This window comes from Bradysia coprophila, unplaced genomic scaffold (genome assembly GCF_014529535.1).
Source record: "Bradysia coprophila strain Holo2 unplaced genomic scaffold, BU_Bcop_v1 contig_732, whole genome shotgun sequence".
NCBI lineage: Eukaryota > Metazoa > Arthropoda > Insecta > Diptera > Sciaridae > Bradysia > Bradysia coprophila.
In genome coordinates this window covers 6,400,369-6,420,558 of record NW_023503972.1, presented here as the reverse complement: position 1 = coordinate 6,420,558, position 20,190 = coordinate 6,400,369, and the positions used below count along the sequence as shown (strand labels likewise).

General features: G+C 35.6%; 2 protein-coding genes across 3 annotated transcripts in view; one reads left to right on the top strand and one right to left on the bottom strand.

Moving 5' to 3' along the window:
* Nucleotides 1-14,798, bottom strand: part of LOC119084408 (spectrin beta chain, non-erythrocytic 1) — a 53,610-nt gene extending 38,812 nt beyond the window's left edge. Inside the window, exons 1-3 of one of the 2 annotated variants that reach the window (XM_037194374.1) lie at nucleotides 14,639-14,798; nucleotides 13,013-13,150; nucleotides 7,571-7,743 (exon numbers count right to left, since the gene is read on the bottom strand). In XM_037194374.1, the coding sequence (XP_037050269.1) occupies nucleotides 7,571-7,743; nucleotides 13,013-13,034 (195 nt within the window). In that variant the 5' untranslated portion in view covers nucleotides 13,035-13,150; nucleotides 14,639-14,798. The remainder of the gene's footprint in view (nucleotides 1-7,570; nucleotides 7,744-13,012; nucleotides 13,151-14,638) is intronic. The other variant, XM_037194375.1, reaches the window with a different exon arrangement.
* Nucleotides 2,871-3,977, top strand: LOC119084409 (toll-like receptor Tollo). Its single transcript, XM_037194376.1, has 2 exons — nucleotides 2,871-3,128; nucleotides 3,188-3,977. The coding sequence occupies exons 1-2, from the start codon at nucleotides 3,044-3,046 to the stop codon at nucleotides 3,955-3,957; spliced, it is 855 nt and encodes a 284-aa protein (XP_037050271.1). The 5' UTR covers nucleotides 2,871-3,043; the 3' UTR covers nucleotides 3,958-3,977.
* Nucleotides 14,799-20,190: the final 5,392 nt, after the last annotated feature.

Below are 20,190 nucleotides of genomic sequence, written 5' to 3'. Positions count from 1 at the left end.
TGCGAACTTGACTTGAGGAATTTTATTCCTCAATGATTAAAACCAAAATTTTCGAAATCGGTTCAGATTTACTCGAGTTTTCGTGCTATCAAAAAACCAGAAAAAAAAACTCTTTTGGGAATAACTCCAGGTTCAGTAGGTTTATATTCTCCATTTATATTCTCCATAAAAATTCTGCCTGACCAAATTTCGACACCAAAACCCAATGCTTATCGTGCAACACCTCTAACCATTCGGCTATTGAGATACATAATCACAGTGAACCAATTTCAGTCTACTTGATCGTTCATACCATATTTCGTTCATACAGTATCAGTATGTCAAAGGCAGAGTTATGTTTTGCATTTCAAAAGTTCATTTTTCGCAGCTGGTTGCAGAAAACGTTGTATGCAACCCGTTGCGAAAAGAGGTAGTTTTTGTCACACAATGTGGTTAACATCACATCTTGTGACAAAAACTACCTCTTTTCGCAACTAGTTGCATAAATTACTATTTCCTAACTAGTGTTAAAATATCGCGACATAGTCGCTTATTTCCCACATCGTTCAGGAAAAACGTTGTTCCTAACTTAATGCTAAAAGGCTTTTTATAGCTAATTCGAAACACATAGTATTACATTTTGTGACATGCCTATGCTATAGATTTGTTCAATACTAGTTAGGCACTAAGCGTAGGTCGGATTATAAATTGTAATCGGAAATATTAGAATCGGGACGTAAAAGGAAGCTGCAAATTACTATAATCACGCTTACGGTCTGCAGATAGTAATCCGCCTGGCATCATTTAAAAACCATCGAAATATACTTTTGTCACTTTGTCAATTGCACGAGAGCGAAATATATTTTCCAAAAATTAAAAGATAAAATCAATCGAATCATTCTTTATATTTTATGATTAACTAGAGTGTTCCATGCGTGACACCAGTTCGATACGTTCGTGAATTATTGTGATAATTTTTATTCTGAGAGCTAGCATACCTAGCCGTGGTTAACACTAAAGAATTTCCTGAAAGCGCAACGCTGTCTCTGATCAGGGAATAGAAATGATTTTGTTTCAGATTTCCGCTCACAGTGGACACCATTTTGCAATAACCAAGTTTCTACCATTTAAAAAATGTCTTTTAAACATGGTTATTGCAAAATGCTGCCATATTAGTACCCTTCCATGAAGTGTGCAAACACAAGAACTTGCGTCATACTCTTTTTCGTGGCGATTTTTTGTTGCTGTTTTGTCTAAAATCAGCCAACGATTTTACTTGTAAATGTGAGCTTTAGTGAAGCTGACCGACCATAAAGGGAAAAAACAACCAAATCGGATTTAAAAATGAACATTTTCGTTCGTGTCTCGTCAATCATCCTGTTCATTGCGCTGGCTTTTTCGTATTTTGCACCAACAGTTGAGAGAACAGCGTTCCGAGAAGGGGTAAATGCTAAGCTGTCCAGACATTCTTACTTTGTTTTAATAATCGAAATTTTTATTTAGAAAAATGTTATACATTACGAACGGATTGACTGTCGGGCATATTCACCCAATACAGTTTCCAATATTTCGTGCCGAATCAATTACATCGATCGAAATAATTTGCGAGTATATGTAGTGATTGATTTCCGCAAACCGGTCAGTGCTGCTTGGATTAATGGAATTATTTACTACAAATATCACACCTACCAAAAAATCGCTACGGAATACTGGGACGACTTGTGTGCATGGGCAGCTGGAGGAAAAAAATCATTTTTTCTGGATTATCTGAAACCGGTATTTCGAAAATATTCTAATTTTAACCATTCGTGTCCGTACACGGGACTTTTATTCGGTAAAATGGATAACATTTCTGCTCAAGTGTTCGCACTTCCGCAAATAATGCCAGCTGGAAGATATAGGATTACCTTTAACATAACGGAAGGTGACCGCAAAACTACTTTGTTCGGAATTACAGTGTATGGGAGCATTTCGGATCATCGAATCGAGGTGGTTTAGGTCAGAAGTTTCTTTGCGATTTTTGTTTAGTTTGTCACAGTTTTCTTTGGTGATGTGTAAGTCGCACAATTTTAGCACAATAAAATTTTTACTTGATTTCTCCGTGCTACCCGTGCTACCTTCTCGAACGTTCAATATTTATATTTACGTAACTACGAGCATAACTAGGGATGAAATGTAAAACTCGAGTTTTTGTGTAGGACCAAGCCGGCGGTGATTTTTCAACGTTTTGTCCTTAGAATCTTGTAGTCCAGGCCCTTGTGTTACAAAAAAAGCTTCGAATTTGTTCCACAACGTTTCATTCCCAACCGGTGTGTTGACCATATATATGATAACTGAAAAGCTCGAGAAGCTTTCAGCGAGCGGATGGGCTGTGATTTCCGCCATTTTAAGAAGAAGAAGAATTGCGATCAAGGTATATGACGCTCGTAAATAAGACATGTATTCTGGTTGTTTATGTTTTGACTCGGTAGTAGAGTCTGTATTTTTTAAGTAAAATTACAAAATTATTCCCGTTTGAGTAGAAATTACGTGTGAAATTCGAGAAAGAAAATTATAAAGTTGGCGCTGGAGTCGATTTTTGCGGCTAAATCTGTAACTTCCATCACAACCCATTTGACGCAAGGGACTGGACTATTGATCCTTTGAATCTTGAAAAGTACGGTTTTCGGCGCATCATTCACAATTTGGTGTCGGTATGATAGTGTTAGAAATAAAGCTCAAATAAATTGAATAAAAAATAAAGCCGTCAGACTGACCCCCTTCAGAGTCTATGATCACTTAAAACTATTCGTTACAAACGCATCATACATTCATTTTGAATCTACTGTTCGGTACTGGCACTGACCTTTACTGTTCAAATTATTGAATAATGCGAAGAAATTGCCCGTATAGTGATCTGATCTTGACCATGAGTTTATTATATGGGGTAATTGCAAACGACGCTACAACTACACTGCAGTCAACCTGTGAAATTCTATTCATTCAATTAATTTAGTCGCCGTTAGTGTTTCATCAAGTGTAGGTCTGATTATTTACTAACGTCTGCACAGTTCGCAAAGGAACGATGAAGTCTATTGGGTTGTCTGAAGTACTTTATCCCATCTCAATCGTGTCATTTGTGGCACAAGTGGCAGCGCATCATTTTAAAGGTTTAAGCGAGTAAACTAAGTCTTTGAAGAGACATTTTCAAAATTTATTTTCAATGTAGTTGGCGAGAATCTAATTTATGGTCAGGTCAAAGAGAATGGTGCGTACCTGATTGAAGGCAGAACTGATCTACTCATCTTTCATCCGAATAAAAACTCTGTGGTGAATGGAATGAATTTTCAAATTTCATCTGGACGAAATCTAAGTGTCGAAGCCGTCGTTTTTAATGAGAATTATAGCAAAGAACGAATGAAAGCGATAAACTTTCTGCCCGTAAAAGTGGATGACATTTTTCCGAATTTGATTTTCTACGGTGTGTATCGTTGTGCTGTTCAGATTGTTACAAGGCAAAACTTCAAGAATTTACAAAAATTGCTGGCATTGGACCTGGTTGTCAACAATATTAAAACACTCGACGAAGATTCGTTCGATGATTTAACGAATTTGAAATCTGTTAATTTGTTCCGCAACAAAATCGAAATTTTGCCGGACAAAATTTTCCAAAATCTGCACGAATTAAGATCGGTCGCACTAGGTGGCAATCCGATAGTTGCATTGAACGATGAACATTTTAAAAATAACAAAAAATTGGAATACTTCTCCATACGGCAGAGTCGAATTAAGTTCTTAAGTCCGACAATGTTTGACGAGATAAGAACGTTGCGGAGAGTTGATCTATCTGGAAATGTGTGCATCGATAAGGAATATGGTACCATTGTCACAATCGAACATGAAAGCAATTCTTTGAAATATGTTAAATTTACGGAATTTAGTGAACATTTGGATAGATTCAAAAGCTATGTAACTGCAAACTGTTCGTACAAACTTTAATAAATTGGTTCGTCTTCATGTACCGTCTTTGTTTCGATAGTCAGAATTCATCATAAATTTCTGCAGGTCAGGGTGACCGCTTAACAAGCAGTGAGAATAGTATTTTGTGCCACCGAGAATTGAAATACGACTCTTTTCAACACTCATTTTAGTGTTGTAAAGTGACTTATTTCAGCGCCCGTTTGATGTGATATTACAACACTCAAAGCAGTGTTGATATGGAATTTGTATGAGTTGTTACAGCATTCGTTGAGAAAATGTAAAGCAATGTGATCGATCAAATTTGAAGAGTGATTGTTTACAATGAAAATCATGATTTTTTGGGCATTTGTCTATTTCAATTCTCGGTTGGCACAAAGCATGATGTGTTACACGTATTGTAATGAGATTTTTTTGTGGTTAATGTTCTCTCTGGCTAGTGGTCTCTCTGGCTAGTGTTCTCTCTTGGCTAGTGTTCTCTTTTGATTAGTTTATGTCTTGGCTAGTGTTCTATCTGGCGAGTATTCTCTCTGGCTAGTGTTCTTTCTGGCTAGTGTTTTCTTTGGCTAGTGTTCTCTACGGCTAGTATTCTCTCGGCTAGTGTTCTATCTGGCTAGTGTTATCTCTGGCTAGTGTTTTATCTAGCTAGTGTTCTCTCTAGCTAGTGTTCTCTCTAGGTAGTGTTCTCTCTGGCTAGTGTTCTCTCTGGCTAGTGTTCTCTCTGGCTATTGTTCTCTCTGGCTAGTGTTCTCTCTGGCTAGTGTTTTCTCTGGCTAGTGTTTTCTCTGGCTAGTGTTCTCTTTGGCTAGTGTTCTCTCTGGCTAGTGTTCTATCTGCCTAGTGTTCTCTCTGGCTAGTGTTCTCTCTGGCTAGTGTTTTCTCTCGCTATTGTTCTATCTGGCTAGTGTTCTCTCTGGCTATTGTTCTCTCTAGCTATTGTTCTCTCTGGCTATTGTTTTTTCTGTCTAGTGTTTTCTTTGGCTAGTGTTCTCTCTGGCTACTGTTCTCTCTGTCTAGTGTTTTCTATGACTACAGTTCTTTCTGACTCTCTAGCCTCAAAACACATTAATTTCGAATTAATGGAAATTTTGCCTTGCCCCTGGGCACTTATGTTAGCTTCCGAACAAAACCAATAAAAATGCATTCATTATTGCATCTTAGGGTGTGGCAAACCTATACACGGATCTATTATTTTCCTCCGAATGAAACTTATTGTAAACCATTCTCATTTGCCGGCATATTAGACAATTGCAATGTGCAGTCTAATAACAACGAAGAGTCAATCTGCCCATTAAACTCAATTTAAAAAGGAAAAAAATTAGAAAATAAATTCCCAATAAAATTTATCAATTTAGTACCAGAAAATCGTTATAATGCAACTTCTCCAATCGAAATCGTTCAACATCACACCTCTGTTGACCAAAATGAGACTCATTTAATGAGTGGCGAGGCATAAAGTACAACTCTTTCAGAGTATCATAACATAAACTCAATGATTTATCTTTATGAATGCTGTTCAAGTACTTCATTGACATTAATTGCTGGTAATAAAATAAAGTATCTATCTGGTGTGCCGTAATGGCACTGAATAAAGTATAAAAATTCATTATTACTTTTTCAAACGTTTTATAATGTGTTGACTGAGTGCTGAGCGAACACATATAGGTACGAGATAAATTGTAACCAGCCGAATCTGTGGAATTTTGTGACGTTCATTTTGCAAACAAAAATTCAAGTGTAAAAATGTGGTCGACAATAAGTTTTTCCTCCGTTTAGTTCGGTTGAATTGCTGTTTGTTTAACCAGATAACTCCGACCAATAACAGAGAACGGTAGCTGTATAAAAATTTGAAACTAAAACAAGGTCACAAATGAATTCACAATCAGTTCGTTCGGTTAGTCACACACATATAATGTGAATATAACATAAAACCAGTGGCAACACCTTTATTTTTCAAGAATTAATGGAATTAATCAGAAAGCTTAAAAGTGATTTTCGAATGCGAAGTACTGACTCTTTGATAAACAAAACCGTTAAGAATTTGGATTTAGGAAATGAACGAACAAACGAACGCATTGATTGTGTGGGCTTATTATGATCGATGAAAATTACACTTTCTAACCTTTCAGAAACGGGTAATCGTCACTGTTATCGACCGCAACGACAAAAATAAGCGATGACCTGCGGGTATTGCGGTGTCATATTGTAGTAAAGTTGTAAAAGACTAGTGAAAACAAATGAAGCAAGCAGAATATCACAACGCAATGCATGACAGGGAACAAAAGGAAAGACGAGCTTTAAACTATAAGTGGTCCACAGGACATCAGTTTGTCAATAGTCCAAAATTAGTGAGTTTTATGTGGAGTTACGTCAACTGTGACATGTTATATTGTATGTCCTCAAGAAATGAGCGAATAATGCGAAAGGAATCCAACGCTGAAAAACAGAGGAGAACATGAGATAGTGTCAGAAAGTTACAATTGTCGTGTAAGATGCGATTCCTGTATTTTATGAACAAATTAGTTTTAGATGCCATTCACACGTACGTGAGAGGCGAAGCAGTTTGGCAAAATGTGGGGTACTGTGAGTTTGCTAAAGGGGTCATACAATAATGAGGTCTACATTTTTCAGCGCTGCCAGTAAATTTAAACCATCGATAACTCAACAAAACTGCATTTTATGCAGTCGAATGCATGTCATTCACCACAATTAGAACACACATTTGACTTTGTAAAATGAATATTTGTCGAGTTATTGATGATTTACATTGACTGGCAGCACTGAAAAATGTGGACGTCATTATTGCATGACTTTAAAAGTGAGGATATGGGCTTGGAAAGGTTTAGAAAATTTCAACAAGAACGTGAACGTTCTTTATGACTGGTTTCTTAGCTAAGGCAGTACGCATTATCAAAATGATTTTTTACCACACGAATAAGTCGGAAGCGTAACATGACCAACAAAAAAGTATTTGGCTCCCGGTAAATTTCAACTTTATTAAGTACCAGGACGAAAACACTCTTTCCGTGCTCGTCAAAATTATCGGGCAGTTGCTGCTTCTCTAATCACAAACCCAAAACAATTTGTCAACAAGGAGCTAAATGCAGAAGTGGCAAATTTCATTGAATTTTAACTGAACGTTCACTCAACGGTGCCGGTTAAACATGATTGATTGTCTGTAGAAAATAAGCAAAGGCCGTAATCACTTGGCTTGTTTATCTACGATAAATGGAAATGTAAATTTTCTATCGCATTTTAATTACATTAGATAAAATTCACCGACAAATGAATCTTTTTTTAGCATTTCAATTGTTATAACTGGCTTGAACATCAGCGATTTTATATCTGCTGATATCGTGTCGATGCGTCACACTGTAAGACCCGGTGAAAATAAAATTTAAATTAATTATTCAGCAGACTCTTCAACATATGTATCGATGACGTCATATCGAACTTTGAATGGAGAATTTAATACACCTCTAAGCTACCGAATTTCGTAAGTAACATCGGAATTACTCAAATAAGCAAACGGAAACATTAATCAAACTAATAGGGCGTTATTACGCTTGACAAAAATAGTCTATGTTGTACTAAGAATAGTGCATACGGATATCGAATACTCTGTTCAACTCACCTTGGCCAAAAACGAGTTCATCCATTTTGTAAATGTTTTCTTTTGTATGTGTAACCGTTCTTCTTGTAATGTTTTTATTCGTTCATTTTCGAACTTGTGAATTCCCTCCCGTTGGGTCATGTTGGAGCGTTGTTGCACTTGTGTTGCATATCCACCTGGTTCATAGTATAATCCTGCAATAACGAAATAGGAAACCAATTAGTATTTAGAGTTCGATGAATGAAAAGATTAGGCTAGTAGTGCTTATCACTCTCAGATGACGGGTTGTAAATTTTATTTTCGTCACTCATGGCTACGCGGTCAGGGAAGAAATTTTATTTGGTCTTGAACTTAAAGTCTGCTTGATGACCTGACTTTCAGTGAAGGTAACAAACCATGCAAAAAAAACTACATCAAAGTGCGTCATAAACAATCAGAGTCAAAAGAAATATTTTCAAAACAGCTCGTCGTCGGCTGTCCACAGGTAGTCGATCGCTTTAAAACGCTATCGCTGACGATAAAAATTGCGTTTACACTAACTAACATCCGCTAAATAATCGTTCCGCCGTTCAGAATATCTGGAAAACGTTTTCCTCTACGGTGGTGAAAAAGTGGCCTTTTCCTTCCAAGTGAAAAGTCTTTACTTCCTTCTTAAAGAAAAACGTCATACGTCATAATACACTCGGGAAATAATTTGATATTTCGTATCACGATGAGTAAAAGTACCCTCGACTGAAGCCCTCGGACAATTTTAGTCATCTGGATGCGAAATATCAAATTCCTTTCCTGGTAATGGACTATTCTCGCTCGATTAGTTTCATAGCACTTGGCTGGCTCTTATACGAGTATCCGTGTGGTCATTTTATGCACGAAACGGATGTCAACAAGGAGCTATGCAATTTCCAAGCATAAACGCTTTTAAAGGCGTCATAATTGACACATTTACATATCTCAATGTAACATAAATGCCCACTGCTCGAAGCAAGTAAGTTCCATGCACGAACATTCGTATCTACTTAAGTATCAGCAATAGGATATACAGAAGAAGCATTCGTCGGTATGATAAAACAAAGCTCAGAGACCCAAAATTGGAGCATAGACAACCAAAATTAGGATCAATCTCGGACTGGTGTTTTTGACACTGTAGTGCTATTCACTTTGCAGAGAAGAATTAACAGTGATTAACATTCTAAAATCAGGCACTGGAATGTCAGATGTTTGTTTATTGGTTGTCCTACACAAGTGCATTAACTCAACGTTTTTAAACGTTTTAAAAACCCTGAAAAATGTTAAAATTATACAAAAACTAAAATTTCTTAAATTGAGCTGGTTTCAGAATGTTAGTGACTGTATTGAGTGATTTTACGGCGATACGCTAGCGTCTGCAAATATACCATTAATCAAACATAAACTTTACCAGTTCAGCTTACTGGTGTGACTAATTTCACAACAATACACTTGAATTAGGCAAAATTTCCACCAGTTTGGGATCCGTTTGTATTTGAACGAGTTTATTGAGCTTTAATGGAGCTAGCAAATAAATTGCGAATATTTGCAGTTAAATGATACCGTGATAAATTTGATAAAAACATCTCGCATATACCCACTCATGTTCACACAGGAAATATTTGTGAACAGGTTCCAGCGATAGTAACCTAAGCAAAGAAACTACAGTTGATGTAATCGTCAATCGATGGTACTGTTTACAACCGAAAATATTTTATCGACATTTTTCTGTTCAATAAACATCGGAAAGATTAGCCGTTCATTCAGTTCCATACGTAAACATGATGATATGCCATAAATAAGAGTGTGATTGCATCGTATTTGTAACGCTGTATCCGTTTGAAAATATACTACCAGTGAAAAATGAAGTAATTTAGAGAAAAAATAATCAATTCGTTTATTGCCCAGATAATGGAAGGTCTAGCGACCCCAATTAAAAATTTGAAATTTCACAAGATCGCGTCAACTTATTCAATTCCATTTTTTTTTTGCTTGGGTCGGGCGATGATGTTATTTTTGTCATCGAAATCATTTTTATTCAATCACTTTTTTGTGTGCTGAACCAGAGATTTTGCCAAGATCTCAGAATTTTTGTTGTGCCTTTTCTAATGAACGTGTGAAGTAAATATTTTGATTCCGTTGAAATCAGCCAAACAGATTAACCGAAATGTTAAAACAACAAACTTTAATGATTTGCTCATTAATGTATTCAAAATGAGCTGTGGTGATGAATTTAAATAATTTTCAGATAAATCCACTAATTTATCGGCAATGTTTTCGGCCCTGTGTGCATTAAGTAAGAAGGAGAGAACAAACTTTCGGATATTTCATGCTTGATTTCATGGGCACAACAAATGATATAGAAAATCTCAGTAAAAGACGAATTATAAACTACCTCAACTCGAAAGGACTGCATTCTTCCCACATATTCTGAGGAGTCCTCACCTTACGTCTTGAAATTCAGTCTAGAGTTGGAGTTTTGTTCGGACTGTTTTCCTTCCAGCCAAGAGAAGGTAGGGATACTTTAACTTTGGATTGTGACAATTTTACCTTTTCGAACGTAAATGCTTAAATAAAAGTGTCTCTGCACCTCGGCCTCTAATGGTCTTGTTGTAAATTCATCTTTGAAGCATAACAAATTCAGGTGGTAATTTAGCGAGCAATGACCTGTTGGTCTCTGTGAGTCTCTTAATGTTCTTCCCACTGAGAGAAGCAACTATTTGGTGAACTTGTGGCAGATAGAAGTGTTATTCTTTGCCTGCCTAACAGTACTTGTTATTTGGATTTTTTCGGGAATTCTTAAGAATTTTGAGGGATTTTTCAAGAATTATAACGGTATTTAGGAACAAGATTTATAAAATTCATAAATTTAGAAATTTTTAAGCATTTTCCGAATTTTTAAGAATTTTAAATTTTTTAAGAATTGGAATACCGAATAACGTGCCATTTAGCCTAGTTATCCGGGTCGTTCCACATTCGTTTTTAAAAACCTAATTGACCATTAATTTATGAAGTAGTAGATATCCGCAAGGTCTGGAGTTTAGAAGCCCTAGACCGAAGCAGAAGTCAAAAATTTGCTATATACAATCACGTATGCTCAATGATTAAATTGATTCTAGTGAACTCTAAGCTCTATTTAATGGATGAATTCATTTACGGTTTAAAACCCACCAGATGCTACAAACATACATCGCAGAGTTTCAGGTTCAATTTTCAACATTCCACACATTTACAGTAACTTTGAGGTGAACTGAAATGCGATATATCATGTAAATATGTATCGTTTATCGAAACTAGGAAGAAAAAAACAGAAAATTAATTATTCTTTATCAGTCGTGACATAGATACTGTCCATCAAACTGAATGTGTACGTAAATCTTGACGTATAATTCATGCAAACTATACACCGTGTAGTTTAGAATAGAGTTGATGGTAATAAATTACAATGTTGGTCGATATTATTTAAGTAAAATGATGGATTTATCGATAAAGAGTTTAGTCGTGCGTGCGACGAATGTGGAACTTGTTTTTCTAGTGTTTCAGAAATCTGCCAGTCATCTGTTGTCGACAATGATGACAACAATGAAGCTCTCTGGCATGTATTGGTTTAGCAAAATATTTGCATTAAACACCAGACGACAGCAAAAGAAGGGACACTGGAATGATGAATATATGATGAATGTATGATGAATATAGCGCGAGATACTTGTCGCTTCTAAAAGGTTGATGACAGATCCTTTCGAAAAGTGCTAATACAAGCGTGAATTTAATCTTTACGACTAATGCCACGTGGAAGCTCTCTCAACTCTCTAGGACTCGTTACAGGAGAACTCTTTCAAGAATTCGAACCGTTGCGACAACGCTACTCCTGATCAAAGTTTTCATGTAAACTGTAGCTAAGGAAAGGAAGCAGCAATGGACTGAAAGAGATAGTTACCGTTACTGCTAAGGAATACCCAAGTTCAAGCAAATCAAAGTTATTAGAATCAACCAGATCAGTTGTGCAATACATCACTGTTTAAGCACCATAAACACCATAAAACGCATGTATAACGACAGATTGAACGACATTGTAACTCACAAATGCTTGGAATTTCACTTCATTTTATGGGTCTTGTAACACAGAACATAATAAATTTTCGCTAAATAATTTGCTTTGCGCTATTAAAATAAGGAATTTCCATCAGGTTGAAAATAGAAACACTTGTTCAACGGAACAACAATGAAATTGTTGCCACTGTTAATTGGATAGACACACAGACATTGACAGAAAATAATATCTTATGCAAGAAGCAACACTTCTAATGAATTGGAAGTGTTGTTTTCCATTGCCAATTGGGTTTCTGTTTCGAGTGTTAATGAAAGTTACCTCATTTAACGACATGTTGTGCATGAGACAATTGAAACAAAAACTGTAAAATGTTTTACATTATCGACATTTTATACATGTTACCGATCGCGATCAGTGTCATTGAAATTTTTGAATTCTCTGTAAAATATGGAAGCAGAGTTGATGCTCACCTTTCAGAAGCGGCTAGTCATCTGTTATCAACAGTAAAAACAAGCAAGGACCCACGGGTAGTGTGGTGTTATAAAGTGAAATGTATGTTCAAACGAAGGAAGTAAAAGATTTAGAATGAAAAGACGTAACAGATTTAATCGATTGTCGTTTCTGAAAGCTTGAAGAATTTCTAATGAGTTGGGGATTGATAATCACAAAAATAAGGTAAAAGGTGAGACAGGATTTGTTTCTCTTATGTTGAGCTAATACATCGTTGCCACTGACATTATGTCATGACACTTCCTTGTAGTTTCTCGTAACTAAAATCATTTAGTTTTCAAGAAAGATTCCAGGTTGCATCTTTTGTGATAATTTCATTTTTTACAGAGAAAAATGCAGGCGCAGTCAAATCTGCTCCTCAACTTGTGTAAGCTAAGAATACTTCTAAAGTTAGAATCAACCATAAAGATCAATATCAGAATTTTGCCCTGTCGTTGAAGACAAGCTTAAAATTAGTGCTGAGGTTCCATAAGGAGAATTCCATTGAATCTACCAATCTACCTAAAATCAAGTGTCATTGTTTGCGTCCAGGTTCCAGGAATCATTGCTCTCAAAATGACACATGTCTCAAATCCTTACTTTAAACCTGAACCAATAAGTTTCCACCTTTAAGCTGCCCATGTCTATGGATGTTAAACGTATCGTTCAAAGAAAATGTTAGAAATTTTAAAAATTCTATGGTCGGATGCGCTTTAATTGCTGATTCCACGCATGTTCTACTAACGTGTTTTCTCATATATTTACTTGGCGGCACAGTTTTCCTGCCTAGACCTTTTGTTCATTTGAAAGCCAATGTAAATACGGGGCTTCGGGAAATCGGAATGTCGCGCGAATTTATAAATCGAGCAGATAACACAAACCGAATGAATAAAAAAAAATGTATTTTATCAGCTTACCATATCTTCTAGTTGGATACATGTTTCAGTTTATCAGCTGCTATAATTACTTTTATCGATTAAAGTAAATAACAGAAAATATTTTCATTTACTTTAAACACTACATACACGTCTCTCTACACGGCTAAATTTGCCGAGCTAAAATAACAAATTAAAATTGAAGAAAAAATTTTATATTTTAAATTAGGTAGGTAACGGAACTGCCGCCGCTTTTATATTTTGTTATTTTGAATTTTTTTGTTTTATTTATTTATTAGTTTAATATCAGATTTTAAATGCTACAATGTAATGCCATTTAGCGAAAGAGTGAAACGCCATAATACAACACTTTTGTGTGTAAATGGTTGGTTGGTACAAAAATATTTCTTTTTTAATTAATAACATCTGAACCAAATCTGATTCAATTAAATTTTATTCTCGTGATTATGAAAGGAATTATACCGAAAACATAACATCAACCGAGAAACGGAAATTAAATTTATTCAACAGGTTTTCATACCTCTACTGTAAGAAAATTGTTATGCGGCATGTTTGCCGGTATAGAAAACTGGACAGCAACTTTAATCAAACAAAATGTTTGTAGAGTGCATTTCTGTAAAATTGGCCTCAGTTTTTCCCGTGTAATTCGGGTTGTTCACATCTCAAATCTCGAGATTCCAGATCGAAACTTAGGAGAGTCGTTTGAGCAAACAACTACTGCAAGCTTAACGATCATCTCCATAGAATCAATAGGTCAATATATCCTCTCTGTTCATGAGGCTTAGCATTCGAGACTTGCGTGGACATCCTTAGGGACACCAGAATCAAGCTTCCATCTTCGGATAACATAAACTATACGTGTCCATCTGTTATCTTTTAATGAAAAGTACCTAAATGATTTGTTATCAAAAACCGGAAATTTTCCCTGATTGGGAAGCAAGGCAGTGAGCTGGGAACAACGGACCTTTGATCTGGGTTTCAGCTTTTCTAGTGAAAGACTCCCATAATCTATCAAATCTTATCTAACCTAGGGTTGTTCAGGATGTAATGTCGGTCTTTTTATTGCAGTCTAACTGACTGGATCCGAGTTATCCTGTTCTAAATGGACTCGATTCCGTGGGAATGTTATCATTGTAAAGTTATCATCCACCCAATTGCAAATAACTTTCAATCCCTTTCAGAATTTAGTGGTTAAATTGGAAAGGTGACGACGGGTACAAAGGTCGATTTTACTTCATTGACAGTGCACATTGCACATCTCAAATCGAATTGATTTAATTTTTTCTTATCGTTTTAATGTTTAAATCCGTTAGAAGTGTGGGCGACAATATCTTGCGGTTGAATCAATGAGAAAGAAAAATCGTCGTGAAGACGTATAGGTTAGTACACAGAGGCACATGACATCATAAAAAAAATTGTAGCGCGGTTTTTCTTGGTACCACTGAAAATGTTTCAGTACAGCCCATGTAAAGATATTCCTCAACCGACACACATTTATCTTTTTACGCAGTTTGCAATTCTACGGTGCAATTATACCAATCGCCTGTAGTTAGAGTTTTACTACAAAATCGTTTGGTATTCAAAACACTTCACAGAATTGATTAAAATGTCTGTGGCAAAAACTGTAACACTTTTTCAAAATTCCACAAAATTGAACCTTTTCACAAATGCAATACAATCACAGTCGTCCCACTTAGTCACTTTTTTCGCCAAAACTTGCAATAAGCTCAAATATCAATCAAATCAGGTTTACGTAACCATCATTTACCAGGTTCTTAGTTTTTTTTAAGCAATTATCGTACCTTCGCGCAGCGCAACATATGACGTACTAACTAGATGCCATTCAAAAATTGAAAAAAAAAATTATCAGTGTAATGTGCTATATCATACACACATTGTTATACAGTACCTAAACTGTGATTATATAGAACAAAATTTGGTATCTCATTCATTTACAAAGTAAATATAATTTAAAAAAAAAATTTTTGGCGTGGACTGGACATGAACATTATTTTTCTGTTTCGATAAATTTTATTTTGGCTAATTTTTGATTAATGAAATTGCATCAGGTGAGGATAAAGGAATGTGCGGACGTCTCTTTCACCCAATGACATTGAAATAAATAAAATCAAAATCGATATGTGACAGTGACTAAACTAATCCCAGAGAAATGATCGAAATTCAAAAGAATTTCGTCCATAAATCGGCCTAAAGCTGGTTGATAACGAAATATGCCACAGGGGATTTAATCAGACGATGGATTAGTTCAGTACTATATGCGATTACATTCACACCGAATGAAGTCATTTTTTATTATTTGTACGAATCGAAACAATAAATTAATAAATTCAACATAGAGAACGGTGTTCACAGTCAGTCGTTAGATGACTGATGGAAAAAACATTTTGTTTCGATTATTATGTAATGGCAACACACTAGAAAAAAAATTCTGCAAAGACTGTAAAAGTGCAATGTCATTATTTTGCGAACACCAGTCGATAGACAGTGTATTTAATATTCAGATTTAATTAATTTTAATTGTTATGAGTTCGTATGTGGTATATTCAGTATTATAATATGATGTGATCATGATCGTGACATCAACAAATATGTTACTATAAACGACTTCGTTTTTGAGGATCTTTGGTTTTAGAGGCGTGACTTTCCATGTTTTTGTTTTTGTTTCGTAAATTTACCGAGTATGTGTTGAATTGATATTTAAGAAAAATATCAACAGCAAAAATCATCATCATCATCAAAAAATGTTAATTGTTACGCCATTAGAATATACGTGCAAAACAAGACACTATGAGGCTGGGTAGTAGAGACTTGTTCATATGTGCGGTGTGATTTACCTTAGTTTCTCCCCTCAATAGACCATGGCAAAATTACGTTTTGCTGACGATTGGTCGAATGTCATTTCTAGTGAGAAAAGTGCGGCAGTTTCTTTCTCTTGTAGTGAGAAAATAGAACTTTTCTCACTTCAACTGTCACTTTGTTTATGTTTTCAAAAATGGTATGGTGAATTGATGGTCTTTGTTTTGTGGAGAAAAACAGTAAATCAGACGAGCGAGCTCCAAATCGAGGGCAATTGCGTCCCTAGCTTCTCTCTTGCCACAAACATCGTTCTTGTGGAATTTCCTATTTTTTCCCTTCGGTTAATAAATATAGCTATTCTTAAAGGCGTAAAAATTATTCTTTGAAAGCAACACAGGTGTATATCTCTGAGTTACGATATAACAGTTGATTCAATAGAATGTTTATTGATCTGATGACCTCCTCTTCACCTATAACGCTAAATGTACGGGAATTTCTGAAAAAATGTATGGACACAAGTCACACAAGCCCTTCCGTGCCCTACTTTTTAACGACCTCTTATGGGGCCAGCCAAAAAAAATCTGAAGAGACTTTCGCCAATTCTTCTCCCTACATCGATCTAGAAGGCCCATTACGATATACAAAAATTAGAAAAGGTTGAAAAGAGTTATAACGTCGTTTCGGTGCGTCACCAAGTTTCACCAAAATTTTTAGAATATTCAGCGGTTTAAGCTCTGGGGAGCGTTCATACTTGACGTCTGCGTTTTGAGGGGGAGTGTGAGACACTTCATACATAAAAATCATTTGTATAAAACAACTCTCGAACGATGGTGATATTCAGGTAACTAATTGTCCAAAAATGGCAGCAAGCATAGGTCAGCCCAAACCATCGATAATTCTAAAAATCTTTCATATGAAATACAGCTTCAGCTTTAACCTCATAGAAACGGTTAATCATTTGTTATCGACCGCAACAACGAAAATAAGTGATTATCTATGGCAAATGAATTAAAGGAACTTGTGTTAAGCATTAATTGATACTTTAAGTAAAGGAAGTAACATATTAACGATTACAACACGATAAGATTACCGTTTCAAGACTGTTAAGAATTTACGTCTTTATTTTAATCTTGTGACATCAGTCTACATGCCTGACATTGACTTTTTAAATTGTTGTGAAGAAGCACATTCGCTGCTGGTTCTACTTCGGCGCAGGTGGAGACTTCCAGGTGGAGACTGGTCCAGCCTGACTGGATGCAATTTCGTTATACCTCATAAAAAATTCTACATATTGAATACACACACACTGATGCATGAATGCTAATTGACTGCCTTATCTTGTAATTAATTTTACCAAAGAAGTCACCTCGAATAAAAAATAAAAATTAATAAAACAAATTTCCGAGAAACATACAACGAATATTACTCAAAAAATCAAATAAACAAACAAAGAAACACTTGTCCTTAATTAACGAACGAATCAAATGAAGTATTAGCGGATAAAATTCCAAGGCTCGTGTGTGTCGTTATTCGATGTGCAGGCGTTCCACTTGATGGATATTAAACAATCCTATCGTAGGCATTCTAAAATTTTGTTTGACACGCGCCGAGCTTCAATAATTTTTGTGAGCGCAACGGCGTAAACACTGAGCAATGTTTAATTCTTTGTGGTTTCCACGTTTAGTAAGGATAAATTTGACTTGATAAATTGTTAAGATCTTCTAATTATATAGGCTACAGTTGACGTCAGTGAAATTTAGACAAAGGTTTTCTTCAGCTGTTTTTCACCTGGTTCACTCATTCAAATTGCAAACAAAGCTACAGTTTTGTTTGTATGAGATAAACAACAGCTTCGACAACAGCTGAATCAAATTCATGTCTAAATTTTACTGACATCCCCTGCAACGGACCAAAAAAAAGAACTTTTAGGTGGTAGTGGGATCCTTGCAACTCCAAATAAATCATTCGTTGCAAAGGCAAACAAAAAGTGCAATTTGTCGCGAGATTTTAATCTGACAAACGCATCAAGTTGTTTATGATTTCTTAAACTGTTAAAAAATGAGTTGTAAGACAGCGAGGTTTAGTGGTCGGAGTCGAACAGTTTCGCAAATTATATGAACTGATGATTTCTCTCTGTCTACCTCTCATTCTCTATTTCTCGTGTTATTCTTGTTGCTTGTTTATTTTCGAAGTCAATTTAATCTGTTTTATGATCATGTTTCACATAAATGATTATTTACGCTTTTGTAGTCAATATCTGAAACAATAAACCAAATTTTGAGCAGAATATGCCTTTACGAAATTGTCTCATACACGCACACACACCATATCGAATACATGCATAGAAAGACCAACTACAATAACTTGATAAGGAAATTAAAAGTATCAAAACAATAAAATTTACGGCCAATCAATAGAATTTTCTTTTAAGTCTGAGACTTAGTGTCGATAAGTAAAGGAACAGAGTCGGATTTGTATGGACAAGTAATGTGAGGTAGCAATTGAGTTCTATTTATTATTTGTGATACAACACACCTTTATCAAATCAACCTCTAAGTTCATTAGACTAGAAATAATTGAATGAGTACACGCCATTGCTACTTGATGAAATTACAGCCACTTTAAGTTAATCTCGGACTACAAATCTGCGATAAATTCATATTTTGTTGCATTGCCTTTTACTTTTTAACGGTAAACAACTTGTTGATCTTATACGAAATATTTTTAAACAACAAAAAAATTCTTGCACGCCGCATAGATTTGTATAATGTTTACAAACATTGCACGAGGGGAAAAAAATCCGAACGAAACAACCTTCCAACCAAATTTGAAAGGTAAAGTGTTCATATATCGATTAAAAATCTATAAGTTACGCTCCCGATTTACAGTTGAAAATTAACGAAAGAAAATCGGATTTTGATTGGCTTCTGAAGTCGAACAGGTGACGCATTGTTTTCAAAGTTCCATTTTAGATAATCGTCAGTTTATCTGTAATGTGAAAATCAAAGGAAATTCAGGTAAATCTGGTATGGGATGGATGCATTTTCCTGTAGACTTTTTTATGTGTGCTATATAGGTTCCTCCAGATGCACGAACGCTACATTTAAGCGAAAGGTGTAATTATTTTTCTGGGCAAATCAGGTCTGGTTGGGTTTATATTTCATCCACTCTGAGATATGGATAAAAATTCGACTACTTCGGCGAACTTTCTAGTGGTTCCCTTGTAACCGAATGGCATCAAAATCTTTAAAAAAATGTTTCTGCTGGACTCAGCTTTCCAACGACACTAAACATGCATTGGAGTGACACGATGAATGCCCATTTGAAGCGATAAATTTGATCATTTGATTTGATGAATAGTTATTTGCATCACTTGGATTGAAACCACTCAATCACAGTATATGTGTGAATTTCGAATACCACGAGAATAATTTTTGAATATGATTCGTCTCGACCTCGTGGTATGAGAGTTCACACATATACTGTGATTGAGTGGTTTCAATCCTGTGGTGCACAATTTTACACTCGTCACACCAAGAAATACACAAACAACAAAACCAAATATAACACACACCGTTCAAGGTTGAAGTTGAATGTATAGAAGAAGAATGAGAATAAAAACGAAACCGAAAATACGCGATATAAAGCCGAACGAGTTGATCGTTCGATGTGCATCACACTACTCGTTGATACGGAGAGTAAGCTCCGCCTTCGTATCAAATTTCTCTCTTTGACGAATACCATAAACAAACTCCACCATTAAGGAAAACATCGCCTGGATCCCTAGACCTGTTTGCAAGGTCTGCTGAGAGAGAACTAAAAAGTTTGGTTATCGATAACTTTTGACTCGTGATACTCAGTGTTTTCATGGTTTGGCGAGTGTAAAAGAAATTTACAGACGAAACAGAAGCTAATGTTGAACTCGAAATCGATACGCATCTACAGAGAGTTGCATGCTTCATTCTCGAGTGACTAAAGCTATTTTGTAATAATGTGAAGACACGGAAAAAATAAACTTCATTAATCGTCATCCATATTATGTATACCCAAAACAGCTACAATAAAACAACGATCACGAAAAAAAGCAGAAGAATTTTCAACAACAAAAGTGACAAATAATTTAAGATTAAGATTCTTGAAGAAGAAAAAAAACCGACACAAAAAACCTCCTAACAATACGCCTAACAAGTTTCACGATTACAACAAAAACAGACAAAAACGACGATCTAATTTGCATATCAAAAAGTTAATACTGTAAAAGAAATGAAATATCAACTTTAACCTTCATCGATATGACATCAGAAGTTTTGAGATTTTTGTTTTCGTTTCACTTCGGGATTTTATTGAATATTTGAATGTTCAATGCTTTCCCCCTTCCCCCC